The sequence below is a fragment of the Tupaia chinensis genome, unplaced genomic scaffold (genome assembly GCF_000334495.1).
Source record: "Tupaia chinensis unplaced genomic scaffold, TupChi_1.0 Scaffold000354_1, whole genome shotgun sequence".
NCBI classification, from domain to species: Eukaryota; Metazoa; Chordata; class Mammalia; order Scandentia; family Tupaiidae; genus Tupaia; species Tupaia belangeri.
In genome coordinates, this window is record NW_006159849.1 from 10,074,953 (window position 1) to 10,097,684 (window position 22,732).

The 22,732-nt window shown below is 41.4% G+C and overlaps 1 protein-coding gene across 1 annotated transcript in view; it reads right to left on the minus strand.

The window, feature by feature from the left end:
• Nucleotides 1-22,732, minus strand: part of CEMIP2 (cell migration inducing hyaluronidase 2) — a 93,678-nt gene that overhangs the window by 43,113 nt on the left and 27,833 nt on the right. Inside the window, 9 exon segments of the mRNA XM_027773434.1 lie at nt 1,215-1,343; nt 4,720-4,789; nt 4,916-5,121; nt 5,660-5,869; nt 8,320-8,489; nt 10,691-10,879; nt 16,797-16,966; nt 21,094-21,655; nt 22,483-22,623. Of these exon segments, the coding sequence (XP_027629235.1) occupies nt 1,215-1,343; nt 4,720-4,789; nt 4,916-5,121; nt 5,660-5,869; nt 8,320-8,489; nt 10,691-10,879; nt 16,797-16,966; nt 21,094-21,655; nt 22,483-22,623 (1,847 nt within the window).

Genomic DNA, 22,732 nt, shown 5'->3' on the forward strand with positions numbered 1-22,732 from the left:
GTCAATCATGATTAGCCTTAATCAATTACTCAGCTCACAAAAATTCATACTTCTGTGTAAAGATTTTTCCTCTTAAGTTTCGTCAATTGATTCTATGCTCTTCAAATTTTAACACATTTAGATTTTTAAAGAATCCTCTGAGCATTATAAAAAGGAAGTACATATTAATTGAATATTGATGAGGATCACATCAGGGAAAAAGATTCAGACTTTATATGTATATATATAATATTCAGACTATGTGTGTGTGTGTGTGTGTAGTATGTAGTAATGTAATACTAAAATGTCTTGTAGGCACAAAATAAACCAAATGTTCTCATCACCAGGGGAGTTGGGGGTGAGGGCCAAATACCATAGACACTGGAGCTCCTAAGTGGCCTTTGCGTTACTTGATCTGTAGCATTTTAAATTAGGTCAGGCATCCTTGAGCCATATTTCCCTATTTACATAATTAGTATTAAATGCCCACTAGGCCACTACCAGTCACTGAACAGAAAGAAGACTAGAGCGATGCACTAGAAGTGTATTTTATGGAACGTGCATCCCTAAAAACACACAGGACATTAAAGATGGAGAGAAGGTGAGAGGAAGGGAGGGAGGAATGAAAGAGCGGATGATGCACACGGTGAGGCCATTTCCAATATTCGGAGTACGTTACAGGGTACTCCACACACCTGTGCGTGTATAAGCGGGATGCTAGGAATATGTCCCGAGCACAGGAGGGTGTCTGCAGTTTTCAAATCACAATTTACTTTCTCTGATGACAAGCTCTACCAAAAACGGACATTTCTTCATTGTAATCTACTATAGTTTGAATCTATCTCCCAAAAAGCATGTGTTGAAAATCCTCAAAGTACGTGTTGGAAGGTGGGGACTCACAGGAGGTGTTTAGGTCACAAGAGCGCCACCCTCGTGAATGGATTAACGCCGATTATAAAAGCCTACAGGTTTGATCGCTTACACTCTACTGCTTTCTCTTCGCCCTTTCACCACATTAACAATGCAGCAAGAAGACCCTCGCCAGACAATGGCCCATCAACCATGACTTTTTAGCCTCCAGAACTGTAAGTCAATTAAATTTCTGTCTATTATAAATTGTGCAGTCTGTGCTACTGTGTTACAACAGCACCAAACAGACTAGGGAAAGGTGACAGCAATCCCCTCTTTGCCCTGTAAATCACGTATATACTCATGGTTAAAACTTAGGAACCTACCTTAAAACTTGAATGGACTCTGTTGTTATAAAATATACCCAATGGGGTGAGTTCCGGTTTTGCTAAGAACTGAAGTCCACTGGATTCCCCAGTAGGTTCCTTGTGGAATAGATACCAGATTCCAGCATCCTGCAATTGGAAGAGTGACATCATTAAAAAGCCTTGTTTTATAAAGCCGAGACTGAAACCCTCATAAACTAACTGCTTTGCAAGCAAGTTTAATCTTTTTAATGCAAATTTTTTACTGTTTCAGGTTCAAAATTCACTATAAAAAGTTGTACATGCATCTAGCAGCCTCAAAGCATTATGCCTTGCATTTTTTGTTGGAAATCAGATTTCATTTTGCTTGCAAAATTGGACAGAAGATAGAAATAACTGATATCAAAATGGACTTTCAAAACAATTTGCCATGATGATCTTCTTACAAAGTTGTGCAGAACCAAACAAGCCTTCCACGTGACCAGGACAGCACAGCCCTCAAGCAGTATGTTCTTCTCTGTTTACCTCCAAACCTGATCAGTAGATGAGTCAGACCCATTAAAGAGCTGTCCGCCAATGTGCAGAGCTCACTGACTTCTTTCAAACAACTCCAAAGCCCTTCCTGTCCCAAGGCAAATTTTTGCCAAAGGAAAAAAAAAAAAAAAAACCACCAAATGCATGAATCAAGATGCTGTCTCAGTCTGGATCTTGTCTGTTCATTTCAGTATTACTGACCATAACAGGAACAGAACAGTTTAGGATTTTGTGATACTTAAAATAAGACATAAAAATGAAAACACATGTTCTTAATTCCTATGATAATTTTTTTTCTACAGCTGAATTTAAAAATCAGCCCAATACTATAGAACTTTGATTAAAGAAATTGTTAAAACTTAAAATATACAACATAAAAGGATAGTATTAACTTAAATTTGGCAAATATTTCCTTGGTGTCCACAAAGTGCTGGGTGTGCATTGTCTATTCTCTAACAATTTATAATCTAATGGGAAATACTGAGATAACTAGAATACAATATGTAATAAAGACTGTATTCTTGCAACAATGTCCTTAGGCAACATAGAAGAGAGAGAAAATGTGGAAAGCATATATACCTCCACACCAAAATGAATGCAATATTTAACATGTTTCCATGATAAAAGTTTGCAAATGGGTCTTAATAAAACAAGCTACTCAGAAACACATTTGCTACCTCAACTCTGTGGGTACAAAACAGACAACAGAAGAAGACTGAAGGCTTGATGTAAATCCCTGTAGACTTTGTACAGCAAACCCTCTCGGGATGTAATGGAGTTTGGGGATTGGGGATTCATAAGAGAGTAGCAGCCGTTTCCTGTTAAACACTGCAGTGTCAGACAGGTAAAGAAAGCTTTGTGAAAGGCAGTGGAAAAGTACAATGAAGAAACGGTTTCATTTACTTTGGGAGGAAAAACCCTGCCAAATATTAGTTTTACAGGAACAGTTTTTCTAGAGAGAAAAGAAATAGCTCATAGATAGAAAATGAAGTAGAATACACATGAGATGCTTTTTTTTTTCCTCACATGTGCCCCAGGTAAAGGTATCTGGCAACCTTACCTTTCATTTTTCAAGAGCTATTTGCAATTTGCTTTAATCCTCAATCCCTGACTTCTGAGAAAAGCTGCAAGAAATCTTGGCTCTGGGTGTTGACTTGTAATATAACACAGATCAGAAGACAATACTGGGTAAGGCTGGAGATCAACCTCTCAGTCACCTGTATTCAAAACCTCAGGCCAGCAGGTGGCATGGTGGTTAAGGTGTTGGACTCCCACATAGTCAACTACGGTTCAAATCCTGGGCCTGGCAGCTTGAAAATTAAGTCGGGTGTATGTGCATGTGTGCCCAAAATTCTGGGAGAAGGGATTGCAGCATGGTCATCCCCCCGGGGGTAAGTCTCTCACTTTCCCTCTCTCTGTTTCTCTCCTTTCCAGTGAGCATACATAACCTATAGCAAAAAACCATAAAAACAAACAAACAAACAAAAACCCTCACTTTCCAGTTAGAAACTCTCAGCACAAACCCCACACACGACCAATAAATACTTGATGAAAAATGTCTGCCCTATCAAATAAGAATCTTCAACTGATGGGGACGTTAGGCTTATGTTTTATGTTTTAAGGAAAGGCAGAGTGAGGTCCGTCAGTTCGTCACAATCATGCAGTGATGCCTACATTCTTATTATCTCACGGTAGTACTCCTTTCAGCTAATCTTTCCCTTCTTCCTAGGAAACAAAGCTAGGGATGTGTTTCCTTTCTAAAATTGAAATAGCCATGATGTGAAAATATAAATATTTCAGTATTGCTGCGACATTCATTTTTGTACAGTTACAACCTTTATAGCACAATGTCTTAAAAGACCCACTTATATCACAAAGTAGTAGTTTTAGGTCTGCTCAATTATAACTGTAAATTTCTTTAAAATTATCCATAGACATTCCTGCATTCCAAAAATAGTTCATTTACTCTCTGAAAAATTATTCTTGGGAAGACTAGCAGATGGCATAATGGTTATGTCGCTGGACTCATATGTAGCCCACCACGGTCTGAGTCTCAAATCCAGTGGCTTAAAACTCATGTCACGTTGTGTGTGCTGTGTGCCCCAAATCCCTGGGGGATGACTTTTCGCTTTCTGTCTCTCTGTCTCTGTCTCTCTGGCGAGCACACACACCCTATAGCAAAAATCACTAAAACAAACAAACAAACAAAAATTATTGGGGCCAGCAGGTGGCGTGGTGGTTAAGACACTGAACTTCCACATGGCCAACTGCAATTTGAGTCCAGACCTAGCAGCTTGCTTTCTCAACTTTCCTTTTCTCTCTCTCTCCCTTTTCTCTCTCTGGTGAATGCACAGGCCCTATAGCAAATTAAAATAATAGTAACAAATAAAATTTTAAAATCCTTTAAAAAGAGTATTCCATTGGGTGTGCATATGCATGCATGTGTGCATACATGTGTGGCTTAACTCAAGACACACAATTGATTCATGGCCGCTTTATTAGGGAGATGAAATCCCTAAGTGTATGTGATCCCTGCACTCAACAAAAAGATGTACCTCCTGACCAGAATGACAACTGTCACTCTATTCTACAGAATAATCCATTCCCATAAAGAAAAGCTAAGACTACTTTTGTCCATCAATACTAGAAACTAAAATGATCAGTTCCTTGGCACTATCTGACTTAAATAAGAGAAGCCAGAAAGAGCATCCACAATTCACTAGAGAAACACTCTGGAGAAGATACAACCCTAGAGATTAGCCCACCTCTTCTCCTCTGTCTGGCATCCATCTTACTACACTCACAGACACTAACGGAATCAATGGAATACAAAAACCAACTCAACCTTATCCTCTCAACTAACGAAACAAGAATACCAGAAAACGACATTACACCTGGGGTTAGACTGGCAAACGTGACGTTACATCCATAAAAACCAGAGTATTTAAAATCATGGGTCATATAAGAAATCCGAAAATCATTTCATCTTTACCTGTGAGCCTGCAGCTGCATTATTAATCAGATTGTTGTTGGGATGAGCAATCCAGAAAGTTGAAACGGCCCTGCAAGGCATTTTTGAAGATGATTTAAATATTCTTCACAAACAATTCAGCCCACTAGAAACTCCCCCAACACATCTTCCCCAACAGTCAGCCCTCACACAAGTCTCCTTGGCAATAGTTACTCACATACAGTCAGTGGCAGGCACAGGGACGTAACTTCCAAACACTTTCTCTCGCATGGCGGTGCACACAGAGTTGTTCCTGTCAGTGGGGAGGAGCGTGCCTGGCTTGGTTAGGAGCCCCAGATTGTGGAACAGAGTATTTCTCTGTTCGATACCATCTTCCAGAAAGAAACAATGACCAAGCGTGTCAAATCCAATGGTGTCTTTTATCTGTAGAAATATGAGTTTATAATGTCACTGGTAATAAGACTGCATGTGAAGTGACAGATACTATGCAGTGTAACATGCTCAGTACAAATGCAAAAAATCCTTTATTTCTTAAATAGCGAGAAACAGAGAGAGACAGAGACAACACCCCTAAGAGCATCCCAGTGCTAGCATCGATCCCCAGTCCTTGGCCAGCCCTGGATGCTCGGTGAGTGTGTGCTCAGAGACTCACGAAGGACTCCAGACTCAAGCCAGGAATGCTGCCAGGATGCCTTACAGAACATCGTGTTTTACCACTGCATCATCTTCTGGCCCCGAAACATGAAAAGTTTTAAACTTAGCAAATCAAGCAAGGGCAGATGTCAGGTTTTACTGATTTCTTGAGTGGATCATTTGGGTGATTATAAAAGTAGCCTTCCTTCAGACAGATAAACAGCAAAATTCTCAGGAAGAGCATATTCTCCACGGAATGAAAGTTTACTTATATAAAATTGAGAAGTCATGAGAACAGAGATGTGCCTGCTTCAGTGAGGCCACTTACCAACAAGCCGTTTGTCCCGTGTACGGTGATGCACCTGGAGAAACTGTGATGGATAGACAGACCATCCACAAGGGTTGCAGGTCGGTACCCTCCTTTATGATCCACATCCCCACACAGGTGAAAATGAATAGGATACCGCCCCAGCTGCTGCTGGCCCATGCGTCTCAATTCCGTGTAGGAAAGGTGGACCGAAGTAAAGTTTTTCTTTATCTACAAGACAAGGTAACCAAAATCTTTTAAATACATTTTATAAAAGGAAAGTAGCAAAAAATATTGTTTTAATAGAAAATGTCTGAAGGAGAATATATATTAAACCATATATTTTCTTTTGCATTCTATTTTCCTAGGTCCCTAGTTAATAATGTGGGCTATGTCTCTTTACATAAGCAAATAAAGAGCCTTGGGAAGAGCTGTTAATGGGAATACAGGCGAATGTATCCAGAAAAGCAGCAAAAGTAATTTCTGTGTATCTGTTTTGATTAGTTCCAATATTTTGGCCATTCCCAGTCTCATCTTATTCTTTCATTTCTATTACCTCCACCACAGTTTGATAAATATTTATTGCTAAATGTATCCCCAATGTTTTACTTAGCACATAATATTGTTGCTTAAAGTCTTTTTGGAATTCCCCTCTGGTCCAAAGTTTAAGCACTCTCAATATTTTCCCAACCCTGGATTTTTCTTTTTTTTTTTTTTTTTGGAGACGTTTTCGCTATAGGGCACGTGCACTCGCCAGAAAGAGAGAGAGAGACAGAGAGACAGAAAGCAAGAAATCACCCCCCAGGGGGGATGGCCACGCTGCAATCCCTTCTCCTCTCGGGATCTCGGGGACGCACGCACACGTGCCCGGCACGACTTTAAGACACTGGGTCCGTGACTCGAACTGCGGTCGGCTACATGGGAGTTCAATGACATAATCATTATGCTAACTGCTTGTCCTAGATTTTCTTATTATTAAAAAAAAAAAAAAACACAGAACAACATTGATCAGCATTTCAAAAATCAGGATAACAGAAATGATGCTAAAATCCACAGCCTATGACACGTACAAAAAGTGACTTTAAAACACAGGCAGCCAAAATGCAGCCCAGATGCCCAATAGATCAGTATATTGAATACTGCCTACCATATACTACACGCTCAGTATTTTTACAGCATAAACACTGGCATGCAAGAGATGGCCCTCAGTCCTTGGCTGACCACAGTTTGCATTCTGGCACCATCACTGAAAAAAAACAAAACATGCTGGGTACATGTATCTTTGTGCCCCAAATTCTGACAGGACACAGGGAAAAGGTGTGCAGCATGGCTATGTCTCATGGGGAGGTTCGCTCTCTCCCTCTTTCTCTCTGAGGAGCACAAGCACCCTCTGACAATTTCTGAAATATCTGCGTTCAAAAAAAAATTGTTTACACAAACATATTTATTTCATATGTGCATATTATAACTATTTACCCTTTAGTGACATCATGTTTGAAAAATAGATTTTTCTCAGAATCACAAAATCAATTTTGGTTTTTTTTTTTTTTTGGCCTCTACAATTAATTCTTCCCAATATATTGATTTAATTCATCATGGAACCATTCTTAAATGGTTGAACTGGGGACAAGCAGGTGGTATGGTGGCTGAGGCACTGGAATCCCACAGGGTCAATTGCAGTTCAAGTCCCAGACCTAGCAGCTTACTTTCTCACCTTCTCTGTCTCTCTCTCTGGTGAGTGCATGTACCCTATGGCAAATTAATTATAATAATAATAAATAAAATTAAATAAATAATTCTTTTTTTGAGAGGTATTTTTGCTATAAGGCGCTTGCGCTTGCCAGAAAGACAGGGAGACATAAAGTGAGAAATCACCACCCGGGGGGATGGCCACACCGCAATCCCTTCTCCTCCACTCTCCTCTTGGGATCTTGGGCACACATGCACATGTGCCCAGCGTGAGTTTAAGCCACCGGGTCCGGGACTTGAACCGCAGTCGACTACATGGGAGTGCAGTGATGTAGCCATTACACTAACTGCTGGTCCCAAATAAATAATTCTTTAAAAATGATTGAACTGTCAGTTCAAGTCAACTAAGTGAAGATATATCTTTCTCTTTTAATTACTTAAAATTTCCTCATGTCATTTGAAAGAGAAAAAAGCTATGCTTTCTTTTTAATATCTACATATGAGGGAGCGGTCTTCAAAAAGTTCATGGAAAAGTGCACTATGAAGAATTTCTCATGGATTCCCAATCTTTTTCTCTTCAAAACAAACTTTCACTTTTTTCCCCCCCTACAGTGCACATGTGTTCACTGAAGAGACAAAGAGAGGGAACGTGAGAAATCATCCCTTGCGAGGATGGCCTTGCCACAATCCCGTCTCCTTTATTCTCCTTTTGGGTATGAACAATACGCCCTCGGTATAATTTTCAAGTCACCAGGTCCAAGACTTGATCCACACAGTTGGCCGTGTGGGATCCAGTTGCCTAAACTACCACACCACCTGCTTAAACTGGCACTTCAGTTCCATTTTTCTACGTACTTTTTGAAGTCCTCTGGTGTATGTTTATATATATGTACGCACACACAAATACACATCTCATTCCAAAACTTGACATTTCTCCAAACGTGTATTTAGCATCTAGCATTTCAAAGAAACTGCAGAATCCTTTTGCCTACCATGATATGTCCCCCGAAAGTATCATAATTGAAGAACTGGCACTGATTTTCTCCATAGCACGAGTTCTCCATTTCTCCTTGGATCACAACATTCCGGGTGAGGACGCCCACCTCGGCTCTCATGTCCACACCATCTACGATCTCACCCATGTGCAGGAACTGAGGGGTTTCTGGTTGATGTGGGCAGAGGAAAAAGAGCATTAGAGCAAAGAAGACAGAACATTTCCTTTAAGAGGGCATTCCTCTTCAGTCTATGACTCTAAAACACAGTTGACAATTTACTGTCTGCTCCCATTCTCTAATACTAGAAATGCCGAGTCCCAGGAAACAGATTTTGCAGATAATCTAATCCACCCAGCCACCCAGCACCTGGGCCCTCACTATCAACTGTCCTACCAATTTGAGAAGAACCCAAGTACTGGCAAAAAGCTGGCTCCTCTTGAAGAAGCTCAATCCTCCCATGAACGGCACTAATAATCTGAAATCTGCCTAGAAGTCCCTAATCTTTCTCCCTAGGTCCTGTTCGTACACCCTTGTTCTACTCACCCCTCAGGGCACACAAGAGCCAAACACACATAAAAACAAACAGTTGTGTCCATGTTGATATCAGGGTATCAAGGTACCTGCGCTTCTACCTTAAAGCTAAAGTAATCTGCATTTGGATATTTACAATAGAAAAACAACCACTTTTTCTCTTCTACTTCCTGTTTCAGTATTATTACAGATTCTTTTAAATTCCCAATTTTTCTAGGAGTTTGGAAGCACTTTAAGAATGAGCTTTTCTCCAGTGCTCTTATTATATAAACTCAGAAAGGAAAAATATAAATGAATCATGGGAATTGAGCTCATGGAGACTTATCATCATGTACACTTGTTAGCAAGAGTGGGAATTTCCAGAAAAAATGAATACCAGATGGTATCAGAGTTTGGGACTGTTGGTGGTGGTGCTGTTGCCTAGGCCTTATGTTATCAAGGAGAAAAAGTCCAACACTGAATGAAACACTGGGAGAAAATGCCAGGTATGCCAATCATCATCCAATTTTATTTCTCAAAGCAGAGAGTTTTTCTTTAAACTGCAAAGTTCTAACTTAGTTATTACTCTCAATTACTCAAAAACTGAGTGAGCACTTATCGAAGAGTTACTGTAAACTCGTGTTCTATACCAGAAATATAGACTCCTCAGTACAGAAGCAAGGAAAGCAATATAACGCATAAAATGCACAGGGGTCCCATAAATGAAGCAACTACAGAGGACTTTGCATCACACAAGGCTCAGAAAAAGCACCTGGTAAACATCAGCCATTTGTTCTAGATGTAGCTTACAGCACAAATTTCTTTGTATATTTTTCTCCTTTGGAAAAAATATTCAGCCCAGCCTCTGTGCAGTCAGTAGCACACCCAACTGCAGTGCTAGAAGCAACATGGCCTTCCACTGTTCTAGATCCCCAGCCTGGATGATTTAAAACACACCAGGCACATAAATTTGTGCCCTAAATCCTGACAGGATGCAGAAATGAAGGGACTGCAATATAGCCATGCCTCATTCAGGGGGTGTTTCTTTCTCTCCCTGTCTCTCTGTCTTAATCTATCTCTCTGGTGAGCACAGGTGCCACCCTTTGGCAGAATTTTATTTATTTATTTATCTTTAATTTTTGCTACAAGGTGCATGTGCTTGCCAGAGAGAGAGAAAAAATAAAGAGAGAGAAGGAAAGTGAGAAATGAACCCCACCCCCGGGAGGATGGCCATGCCACAATCCCTTCTCCTCCCTTTGGGATTTTGGGCATGCACAGACACACTCTTGTCATGATTTGTAAGCTGCCAGGTTCAGGACTCAAACCACCATCAACCATTTGGGAGTCTAGTGCCTTAACCACCATGCCAACCTCCTGACCCTGAAAACACTTATTTTAGTCCTATTTTAAATAATACTAGGTCTACTTTGCCAAACAAGTGGAGGCACACACAAACCATGGAATTTTTTTAATTGAAGATTTCTATTTAAAAATTGGATCTAGTTGATAGTTAGGTTTACTAATATTTGACAATGAAAACTAAGAAACAAATTGCAAAGGACTTTGGAAAATTAACTTATCTAGACCATGTATTTTTAAATTTCTTTTTTTGCAAAGAAATGAAGGGCCAGAAATACTAACTTGCTTCATATCATTAACAGCAAGAATACTGCACAGTAACTCCTTTTACCTAACATCCTCTGGGATCTAGTGTTCAATACAAGACCTTTGATATGGATGATAATGACTTGGGGTGGGGGGTGAGGGAGAATGATGATTGGTAGGAAAAAAGGATTCCAGGAATCCAATCTCAAGAATAGAGTGTTCCCCCCAAAGAGTACTCTGAGCAGTCTGATACCTTTGACCTTGACCTGAAAAGGGCTGCACTCTGGACAAGGGAGAAGAGTGAATTCCTCTGCTTGGTACATTGAATAGTCAGTGCTTGCGACCACGATCTGGTCTCCGGGCTTCCAGCTACTAACGTCATCCAGCAGGTGAAGCTTTACACCGTCCACAACCTCTACACGGAAACCTGAAAGGGAAACACCTGAACAAAAAAGACAGGAACAAACAGGTACATTAATAGGAATTTGTTTTTTGTTTTTTTTTTAATATCATCCCTCTCATTGATTCGCAAATCACAATTTTAAACAAATTTACATTGCTATTGATCATCTGTCAGTCACTTTGCAGATATGAATGATACAAATAAGAAAATACAGATTCCTGCCTCAAAGGGAGAGACCCGTGTACCCCCAGCCATGTGTAGTCAGTCACTTAGCAAGCAAATATTCTTTTGTGACTTTGAAGACTCAACCCACAAATTCCTCACTGTATTTCAACTCAGTGCTAAAACTATCACACTGCCTAGAACAACCTTAACGTATGTCACATCACACTCAGGTAGAAGTTGCCAGGCACAGAATAGGTCTGTAGTAAATACCAAGTGCTTCATTTTTTTGAGAGGTTTTTGCTATAGGGCATGTGCACTTACTTGCCAGAAAGACAGAGAGAGACAGAGAGACAGAAAGCGAGAAATTACCCCCCAGGGAAGAAGGCAAAGCCACAATCCCTTCTCCTCCATTCTCCTCTTGGGATCTTGGACACATGTGCACCCACGCCCAGCGTGAGTTTAAGCCACCTGGTCTGGGACTTGAACCACGGTTGAATACATGGGAGTCCAGGGACATAGCCATTACACTAACCGCTGGTCCCCCAAGTGCTTCAATTTAATCCAAGCATAGAACAAGAGATATGACAATTATGCACAGACTGTCTTAGTATGGAGAGTAGAAGCTCAGAGTCAGCCAGCGGCAAGGTAGTTAAGGCAGCTGGATCCCACACAGCCAATTGCTCAGTTTGAGCACTGGACCAGAGGCTTGAAAATCACGCTGGGTGGGACTAGCAGATGGTGTGATGGTGACGTCACTGGACTCCCATGTCGTAGACCACGGTTCGAGTCCAGAACATGACCACTTGAAATTCATGCCAGTTGCGTGTATGTGTATGCCCAAAATCCTGAGAGGAGAATGGAGGAGGAGGGATTGTGGCATGCCCACCCTACCCCCAGGGGTGATTTCTCACTTTCTATCTCTTTGTCTCTCTCTGGCGAGCACGTGTACCCTATAGCAAAAGTCTCTCTTAAAAAAGAAAAAGAAAAAGAAAAAGAAAAAGAAAAGAAAAGAAAAGAGGAAAAAAAAAGAAAAGAAAGTCATGCTAGGTGCATATATACGTGTGCCCAAATTACTGACAAAAGAATGCAGGAGAAGGAACTGTAGTGTAGCCATTGCCCCTAGGGCGTGTTTTCAACTGGTCCCTTTCTCTCTCTCTCTTCAGCAAGTGAATGTACCCTTATAGCAAAATTAAAAAACAAAATTAAAAAGGGGGGAGGGGTAAAAGTTTAGGGCCAGTCAGTAGCATGGTGGTTGGGGTGGCTGGATCCCAGTCAAGTGCATGGTTCAAATACAGGACCCGATGGCTTGGGGAACACACAAGCTACATGTGTATGTGTGCCCAGAGTCCCATGTGGAAGGAGAAATGGAGGAGAAGGGATTGCGGCATGACCATGTCCCACAGGGAGGGTGCTTTCTCTTTCTCTCCTGCTCCCACTCTCTCTCCAGCAATTACACGTGCACTCTGAGAATTTTAAAGGGAAAAAAAAAAGAAAATTTTCCTCAGAAAATCCCTCATTTTATGCCTCTGCTCATGCTTCATTCTTTACCTAGACTGTCCTTCCACTATTTTCCACTAACAAGATACTTTCTACCTCTTTATAAACCTCAGGAAAACCTATGAAGCTTTCCCACACATCCTTGCTGGACGTCACCTCTCTCTCCCTAGAATTCTTCCTGTACTCTCTTGGGAACTGCTCATTCTTCTCAATGGAAGGAAGCTCACCTCCTGGGGAGTGGCATCAGGGAGAGCCAGAGAAGGCATCCATTCATACACTCACTACTCTGTCCTGTCTGTGTACAGATCCATACACACCTGCTGATGGACAAGTATGACCAGTACAATCTGCGATGTGGCCCGAGGTCCGACTCGGCCCCATCCCTGTGATGACAGAAACTATGCAATCTAGTGACTACTAATCACTGATCCCTCCTACATCTTTGAAACCCAAAACTGGCTCCCAATTAGGCAGACAAAAACTGGATAGCTGACCCAACGTTTCTAGAACCTCTACTTCTTTTACCTGCAAGTCCATGTAGAAGCAGTTTGTGCTTCTGTAACATCCGTGCTATACAATCTGTCATAAGCCAAAAGCCAATTTAACGGAAACATATATGGAATAGATTGGAGCCACTTCATCACATCAGTGTGGCAGGGGGGATACCCCGCATTGCAAAGATAGCTGCTTAATGCATATCTATACTTCTCTATCATCTAATTAACAGCATACTGGTCTGGAGCGTCTCCAAAATGCTGACTCTAAGGGACAATGCTATGAGCAAAAGAATACTGTCAGGAAATCAAAGGACAGAAATGCGTCAAGGAACAGGAATAATATAGACATCCCTCTAGTCCTGAGCCAAATCTTAGATAAAAGTGAACCTGGTCAAGTTCTTTCACATTCTGATCCACCCTGCTTTACTGTTTTTACACCCTACTAACCCCCCCAAAAGTACCTAATAAAACTAAAGTGGGGCTGGCCCCATAGCCTGAGGGTTAAGAGTGCTAGGTCTCACATGGCCAACTCTGCAGTTCAAATCCTGCCCCTGGCAGCTTGAAAAACATACCAGCACATGTGTGGGAGTGTCCAAAATCCTCCAGAGAAATGGAGGAGAAGGGACTACCCCAAGACCATGGCTCACTGCTTTCTTCTCTGTCTGTCTCTCTGGCAAGTACACATGCCCTCTTGACAATTAAAAAAAGAGATCAGAGTGCTTTTTTGGTATATCTTGTATCCAGGTACTAATGTCTATAACAAGATTTTATCTAAATAATAATATTAAAATTAGTAACTCCTACAACAAAAAATAGCTAACAGTCACAGAGGCTTCACAGGCACAAGCCCTTTCATCAAAACACCTGTGTCCTTAGAACACTATTATGTTCATTAGCAATGAAGAACCCACAGGCCAGAGTTTGTTCAATGGCTGAAAGACAGTGGTGCTGAGAACTGAATGCTAGCCTCATTTCAGAGGCCAATTTCTTTGTTAAACTGTCTTCCCAAGAATCAGAACAGGCAGGTTAAGAACAAAGATCACTTAAAAACCTCATAACAACAACAATCACTATCCAACATTTCAGATTTTTTATCAAAAAAAGAAAACCTCCCTAAAAATGGGCAAATAAAAAAGTTATTCCCCCCCCCCAGGTTTGTGCCATAGGGTATGTGTGCTAAATGGCGAGACAAACAGAGAGAAAGAGATACAGTAAAGGGAAAGTGAGAAATCACCTCCCCCCTCCCCAGGGAGGATGGCCACACCACAATCCCTTCTTTTCCATTTTCTTCTTGGGATTTCAAGCGTGCATGTGCCCGGAATGAATTTTAAGCCACCCGGTCCAGGACTCAAACCAAAGTCAGCCACGTAGGAGTCCAGCACCTTAACCAGCACGTCATCTGCTGGCCCCCCAAAGTTAATTTTTTATATAAAAAATAGTGCTTTAAAAACTGATGGCTGGGGCCAGCAGTTAGCATAATGGCTATGTCACTGGACTCCCACATAGTCGACCGCAGTTCGAGTCCCGGACCTGGTGGCTTAAACTCATGGTAGACGCGTGTGCGTGCATGCCCAAGATCCCGAGAGGAGAATGGAGGAGAAGGGATTGCGGCATGACCATCCCCCCGGGGGGTGATTTCTCGCTGTCTCTCTCTGTCTCTCTGTCTGGCGAACGCACGTGCCCTATAGCAAAAACCTCTCCAAAAAAAAAAAAAAAAACTGATGGCTACTAGATAATAAGTTTGAATTATGAGGCAATTAGAATTTGTTTCATTAATAATAGTAAGCCAGAAGGTTAGATGAGGAAGATTTGTACCTATTCAATTATTTTTGTTTTTTCCTGGCTTTAAATGAAAATCCTCCCTAAGGTTATCTCCTATTAGTGCAACTGTAAGTGAAAGGAAGTAAGTTCATTCTCCCTACTATCTGAGGAGAATTTCTACCTCTTCTGGAAAATTGGTGTCACTGGGAACATGGGGCGCGAACAATATCCTACGAAAGATAGCGAGAATGTACAATGTACCCTCTTCCAGAAATGAACAGTCATCGGTAATGTGGAAATGAAGACATTTCCTACAAAGGAAACATTGACTCAAAGGGATTTGAGATCTGCCAGTAATTACTCTCTGCCTGGAATCTTACTGGAGGCTGCAACCATGACCTCCACTTACCAGACCAAACAGCTGCTCAGAAACACTTCTCACCCACCTATGCTTTTGGCCAGAAGCAAGTGTGGCATGCTACCACACAGCAGTAACTCTGGAGACAGAAAGCCTAGCTCAAGAACAGCTTCCTCATCCCTAACAGATACTACCTTCTCACCCCAAGCCCAGAAGGCTGCCTAGAGGCAACCCGTGAAAGTTCCTGTTACTTAGCAGGAACTCCATTAATTGGTTTTAAAGCAAAAGGCTTTCTGTCTCTAATCACAATGATACCATGTACGCCCTTATAACTTACCATGTTTGTATCACTGTTAAAACAGCTAACATTTACTGAGTGCTTACCACATGCACCATGCCCAAAACTTCATAGGTGACACTCGCAGCAGCCCTAGGTGGGGTTTCAATTACTAACCCCATTTTTCAAATGAGGAACCTGAGCTATAGGAAGTTAAAGTCACGTGACCATGTGAAAGCGCTGGTGTATCAGACCAGGCATTGTCTATGGAAATCCATGCCAGGTATCATTTTACTACATGGCTGCTCAAAATAGAGGAATAGCCCTTGTCTAAAATAAAGTTTTCTGGGAAATTACAGGTATAATAAAGCACCTCTTAATTACTGGTTTCACATTGCTTTTGGTATTATATTTGGTTGGAAAAGGAAGATGGGCAAGCACAGGCAGGAGGCCACCAACCCACACTCAGAGCCCCAAAAATCTGGCAGCAAGGTAGGCAGACAATGAAACGGGGCAGCGGACATCCTTCATAATCCAGAAGCTCCCTAACACCCAGTGCGTGGTAACATTCAGACAAATTATGACCCTGAAAAATGGATTACGATACAAAATTATGTTACAGAAAGTGTTAGACATATTTACCATGTTATTTAAGGAGAAAAAAGCAGGTTGAAACCAAAAGGGGATGAGAGAACAGAAATAAAATTTTAGAATACTACAATATTATACACCAAAATAACTGTCTCTAAGTGATAAAGATTAGTGTTTACTTTGTGCTTCTCTGTTTTCCAATTTTTCCATAAGATAAGCATTATTAGCTGGGATATCAGGAAACATGAAATGAATGAGAAGTGTGTTTACATAGCATGTGTTCAAAGACAGATCTGCTGACGTGTCTACAGGGCAGAATCAAAGTACAAAATCATGTCCACTGTCATGGCGCATAATCAAAGACAGCTCACCCTTTCACATCCAGATTGGTTCAGCTGGTACCACATCCAGGAAACAAACCCTTTTCTACTAATTACTCATAGCCTATGACTCAAGAAAAGAAGTGCAAAGTCCAGCTGGGGAATGCCCAAAATAGAACGTTCTCTAAAGTCTTGAAAGGACAGTCTGAAGAATCCTTTGGACAACCCCAACTATTGGGCCATCAGAAAAGTCGTAACAATTTCTTCTATACAAAAATGTGTCATGACTTTTCTGATGATCCAGTAGATTTCTTCTAAGAGATTAAGGACTGGAACTTTGTCTAAAACATTAAGTACAGTGTAGAAAATAAGTTTCAGCCTCAACTGGTTGAGAAATCTAACCAAACAGACTGTCACTTGAATATACTACTTAAAAAAAAAATAACTGTCACAATATTTACCAATAGCTTATAATAGTGTGTTTGCCTACCTTCAATCCATTCACTATAAGCTGTCACAGAGAACTTCTGACCATCCACGGTATAGAATTCTCTCTGGGCAAGGGCCTTCCCACCACTACTATGATTTTCATAGTTCCTCACAGATTCATTGCAAGATGTGCTTCCACCATCAAGGACACCAACTAAAGCCCAAGCTTGCCTGGAAGGAAAAAGAGCAGGTGCATTTGATTATTTCTCACGTACTGACCCAAATCCTGACATAGATCACAGCAGGGTGCTGTTTAATTCCCATACTTCTTCTTCCTCTTTTTTTAGAAAATTTTTATTTTAGTTTTTGTTTTGCTTTGTATCTCTCACCAGAAAGATACAGAGAGAAAGAGAGAGAGGGAAAGGGAGGAATCACCCCCCGGGGGGTGGGGGGGATGATCACGATATAATCCATTCTCCCTCCTTTCTCCTCGTGAGGTTTTGGTCATGCATGCACATGCGCCAGACATTTTTTCCAAGTGGCCAGGTTCAGGATTCAAACAGTGCAGTTGGCCCTGTGGGATCCAGCCACCTTAACCACTGGTCTCCCATACTTCGTTTTTGCCAATCCCTAAGCTTCATATGAGGTTGTAATTCCAAACCTTGGCTGAAGCACTGATATCAGAGAAGGAAACACACCTGGTTTTCAAATGCTTGTTTGTCCAGCTCTGTAACAGGTAAAACACTCAAGGCTGTGAGTTCAATTAGTCATCGATGTCTCTTTTCAGTACACACCCATCTCACTTATATACTATTATCTCGACAGATCCATTTATTTTCTTTCTCTTAAAATGATCATCACCTGCTTTCTTTTAAACTGTCCTCTACACAGTTCTTAATAGCCTAGTGCATAAGACGATCATGTGGGGAGCTTAAGTTTATCTGCTCTTTGATCCCAATCCAGACCAATCCAGATCATAATTAAAAGTTGGGACTAATATTAGTATGTTTTTAAAATTTTCCAAGGGACTAGAAAGCACAGCTAGACTTGACAACCACTGAGTTTGATCTCTGGTTCTCAACCATCAGTGAACTTCAGAAACACCTGGAGGCAGGTGGTATGGTGGTTAAGGTGCTGGAATTCCCACATGGCTGGCCATGGTTTGAGTCCTGGACCTGGCAGCTTGCTTTCTCACTCTCCCTCCCTCTCTCTCTCTTTCTCTGGAAAAACTCGTGTGAAAAATAATATTAACAATAATAATATTAAATAATTCTTAAAATAAAAAGAAAAGAAAGAAACACCTGGAGGGAGGGCATGTTCAGTCAGTTGCAGGTCCCTCACCCTGAGAGTCTGAGGTGGGACTAGGGAATGTGCATTGCTAACAAATTCACAGGTGATGTTGCTGGTCAGGAGACCACACCTGAGAACTCCTAAATTAGGAACTAGAAGTGAGAGGAGTAATTACCAGCCTCGGTTACACTTCCATAGCCCCAGAGTCCTGCTCTTTCTGGGATCCTCACGTAACTGGTCTAAGGTGGGCCCTAGACATCATGCCCTGCAGGGGGGAAGTCAAGGCTGTGAACCTGCATTAGAGGTTTCATCGTTTTCCTAATTCTGTAGGAAGACTACCCAACAGCTTTTAAATGTTTGATGCTATGTCTATTTTTTGACAGTAATGTATGAGTTGTTGGAAGTCATGACGTATTTTTGTTTTTCTATGCAAAAATGTGTCATGACTTTTCCGACAACCTAATATTTGAAAGATGAGGGACATGCTCAAGCCTGCGTCCATAAATTAAAGAAAAAGGACTACGACTTTAAAAATCCATGAAACTTGCTTTAAGGTTCCTGGTTTAAAACATGGAAAGAAAAATGTTAACTTAGAAAGAAAAAATGCCAAATGTAATCTTTGTCAGACAGATGGCTGAATATGCACAGATAAAAGTTAACTAAGGCATACTCACACCCTTATAAATTCCAGAGCCTCCCCCTGTGGATTAGCTACTTTGGTTAACAATGCTTTATAGTTCTATTTATATCCCTTGAAATAGCAGAAAGAATCAAATAAAGAATGCCTCAACTCATTATCACCTATCTGAGAGGGAAGAATAATAGCAGAGCTTCTTTTATTTACCAGAACTGCCTCAGCAACTATAAGACAATGTGCTATTCTACTGACATTATCTCCAAACACTCCCACTTCCCTCCTCCACTTGAGGAAAATTTCAATGTACTAGAACATTATCTTCAAAGGGGTAAGTGTTTATGTACATTGGAGATAATGTCAATGCAATGGAACGGTTGGCAAAAGATCACAACTCTAATTCCTTGCCCAATCAGTGACAATGTTTTGAAGGGAATTTAGTAACCAGTAGAAAAAGGAACCAAAGAAAGTCAAAATATTTATAGCTGATGATCATGCAAATCTAGGAGTAAGCATGGCACGAAGAAATAAGACTTTGTAATCCCTGGCATTACTGAATAATGAGACAAAGCAGGTCTCTAACTTTGAAAAGACTATGTTTCTATTTTTATGTCTATAAATGACAGACACATGTGCACATGAGCATCGAGATATGGGTAAAGGACATTTGCATTTTTAGTAACAGGTCCAAACTGGAAAGCCGCTCGGATGTCCACCAGTAAACAAACCGGGGTTGAGGCATACAGTAAAAAATAAACAGCAGTGAAAATGAGCCCCCAAACTGTGTGCAAGAACACAAATAACATTCGGTAACAACATAGAGCCAAGAAACATGAAGTTCAAAAACAAGCGAACCCACACTTCAGTGCACCCCGCACATTCAGGAGAGTGGCTGCCTTAGGTGGGGGAGGGAGTGATCAGAAGACACTGAGGGCATCAGTGGGGGTTTCTGGGCTGCTAGCAACATTCTGCTTCTTTACCTGGGTGGCAACCACGATATCACAGGCATCACGTTGACAGATCATTAAGCTCTACAATCTTGTTTTTAGCACTGTCCTGTGTGTGTATTACAGTGCATAAACAATAACCCTCTCCGAGGTTTTATGTGTGGTATTCCCTCTGTCTAGAAAGTCTTCCTTCTTCACTATCTACAGAGCACATTCCTAAACTCCATATATACCTCTTGCCTTCAGGAAAACTGCACTGATTCCCTAGTCCAACTTAGGGGGTCCTTTCACTGAGTGCTCATTAAGCCTGCAACAGCAGCAAGCGCCTCACTGTATGACCATCTCTTTAGGTCTCTATTTATGCACTAGATTAGACCAGAGCCCTGAGACTGTCCTTTCATCTACACATCTACGAATACTCAGCACTTAGCAACTCCTAAATATTCCCTGGGTGAGTGAAAGGCATTTCTACAATGTTACAGGCTCTTTTTCTTCACTCATGTTTGTCTTCTTAACTTTCGCTGGAATTTCTGTAGATAATTTTCCATTCCAACAACCTACTGTCAAAGGAAGCTATAACAGCTAGATCATTTCACAATGTGGGTTTGAGGTCATTTTACTTTTTTTCACAGCCGACACTTCCCAACTTTACCAAGAAGATTCAGCAAAATTAAAACTTCTGTTTTTTGAATTAAATATTGAGCAGCTACTTCCCCCATCTCAAGACTGCATTAAGAAATAATGGCCAATTAGAATACAGCACAATAAATAGTGAAAATGGCTTCTACTATATGCATGAATTTCCAGGCCCCCCCTTCCTCCCTAAGGGAGGGAGCTACAGATCTGTGCCAGTCAAACAAGCAGGCAAAGAATTCCAAAGAAAGAAAGAAAAAGAAACTGTGCATGTTTTACCCCCTTGGATCTTTAGGACAAACGGTAGACCTGAGAATAGATAGTGCTCTATTCGTCCAACTCATGAATTGCTTCAATTAGTCTGAATTTCACATTGTCATCAGAAAGTAATGAAAGGAGGAAGTACCTTCTGAGGCAATTTGCTCTTATAGTGCTTGATGGCTTTTTAAAAGTATTATTTGTTTAATTTTATTTATTGTTGTTAATTACTTTTTTATGTGCTATAGGGCATGTATGCACACCAGAGAGACAGCAAGCCACCCAGGTCTGGAACTTGAACCATGGGTGGCCATGTGGGAGTCCAGCGCCTTCACCACCCTGCCACCTGCTATACCAGATCTCTGTTCTTGTTTCACAAGTCCAACTAGGGCTTCATAAACTGAACCAAGAAAAGAGCTGCTGGATCCCAAAACCTGCCCTCCGGTCCATATTTCAAAGCAAGATTCAACCAAAACTACAAATAGAGCTATTCTGATGCTGAGTCAGGTTGGAGTGTGGTGAGGTTTGTCCCCACCCTCTCCCCTTATGCCTAGACTTTAATACGGAGCAAGAGGGAAAGAACAAGGTAAGACTACCTGTAGCCCAGTCCCTGGATCAGCTGACTTCCCAGTCGGTCCTGGATCATCTGGATAGTTCCCTGTAAAAGGCTCTTAGCTGCCGAATCCCCGACAGCTATGGCCACAATCCGTCCTGGATCCTGCCTTCTCAGAAATTCCTGAAGTCGCCTGCTCTCATTGTGGTATTCGTGGGTATCAAACCTCTCACTTTCTAACATTTTGGCTGTATCTTGGTCGAAGACCCTCACATTGAGGCCCCGGGAAAAGTTCTTTTCAAAGGTGTAGGATCCAAAGGGCAGGCCTGAGGAATTCAGAGTCCTTGCCAACATTGTCCATGACGTCTTCCGGGCCCCATGCAGCTCCAATGTCCCGCCAGCTTCCACACCAATAAACTTCTTGCCAAATATTGGCATACTTTCACCTTCATCTGACTTGCCATACAAGGCAATTGTCGCTTTGGATTTGTAGCGGCATCTTTCTGCTCCAATATGAAGCGCCCCACCATCCTGGATCAGGATGTAACGAGTCCTCAAGGTAATATTTCTGGATCCATCTTTATCATCCCCAAATACAAGCAGCCCTGGAGAGAACAACGCTGTTACAAGCCAACTTCAAAAACATTTTCCTTAGCTATAGAGAAATATATTTCACTTTAAGGGATAAAAAGTACATGTCTCTAATTAAGTTGAGAAAAAGAATTTCCTAAGAGTCTCTTCAGAAAAATCAAACTGGTTTTCAAACACTAAAAAGGAAAGAACAAAGAGTTCATATCTCAACACACTAAAAATGGCTACGAGTACAAATGTCAACCCATTCACTTTAGAAGTAAATCTCTTCCGGGACCAGCAGGTGGTGTAGTGGTTACGGGGCTGGACTCCCACATAGCCGACTGTGGTTTGAGTTTGGAGAAACCACCCCCCAGAGGAGATGGCCACACCACAATCTCTTCTCCATTCTCCTCCCAGGATCTTGGGCACACATGCACATATGCCCAGCATAATTTTCAAGTCACCAGGTCCAGGACTCAAACCACAGTGGACTATGTGGAAGTCCAGCAATATAATTGCTATGCCATCTGCTGGTCCTTGATTTTTCTTTTTATATATGTTAAATCTCCTCACTCTCTATCAGTGATAATAAAGATTTAGCTATGAGAGAACAGCCCCCCTAGAACTATTTCTTGTCAGTAAGTTGAGGGGTCTTGACTTGAATGATTTTCAGGTCTTCATAGGTCTTGAATCCTAGGGTTTTTATCTTAGGAGCTGAGCTCTTCACATCTCCATGGTGAGAGTGACACCACATCCTAAAGGTCATTCAGTCTAAGAATAGTTTCCTACACCAGGAACACTGAGTATCTCCCACAAGAACGCTCGGCGCCACAATTCCCAGACGGGGACCATCACCTACCTCCGTTCTGAATGACTATAGAATGCACTGTCACATCTGAGGTCAGACGGAACAGATCTCCCTCCTTAATAACAACTTGTTTTGCAGAATCTTGTCCTGGATCCCAGTTCCTGAGACGAGGATTCTGATCTGGGCAATTCTCTATAAAAATAATGCAATATCAGTATCACATCTGACCCAACAAAATGGAAAAATACTACTAGCCAAACCCAAGCACTAGCATCATTTAATGCAAATGTGCAAGTCATGT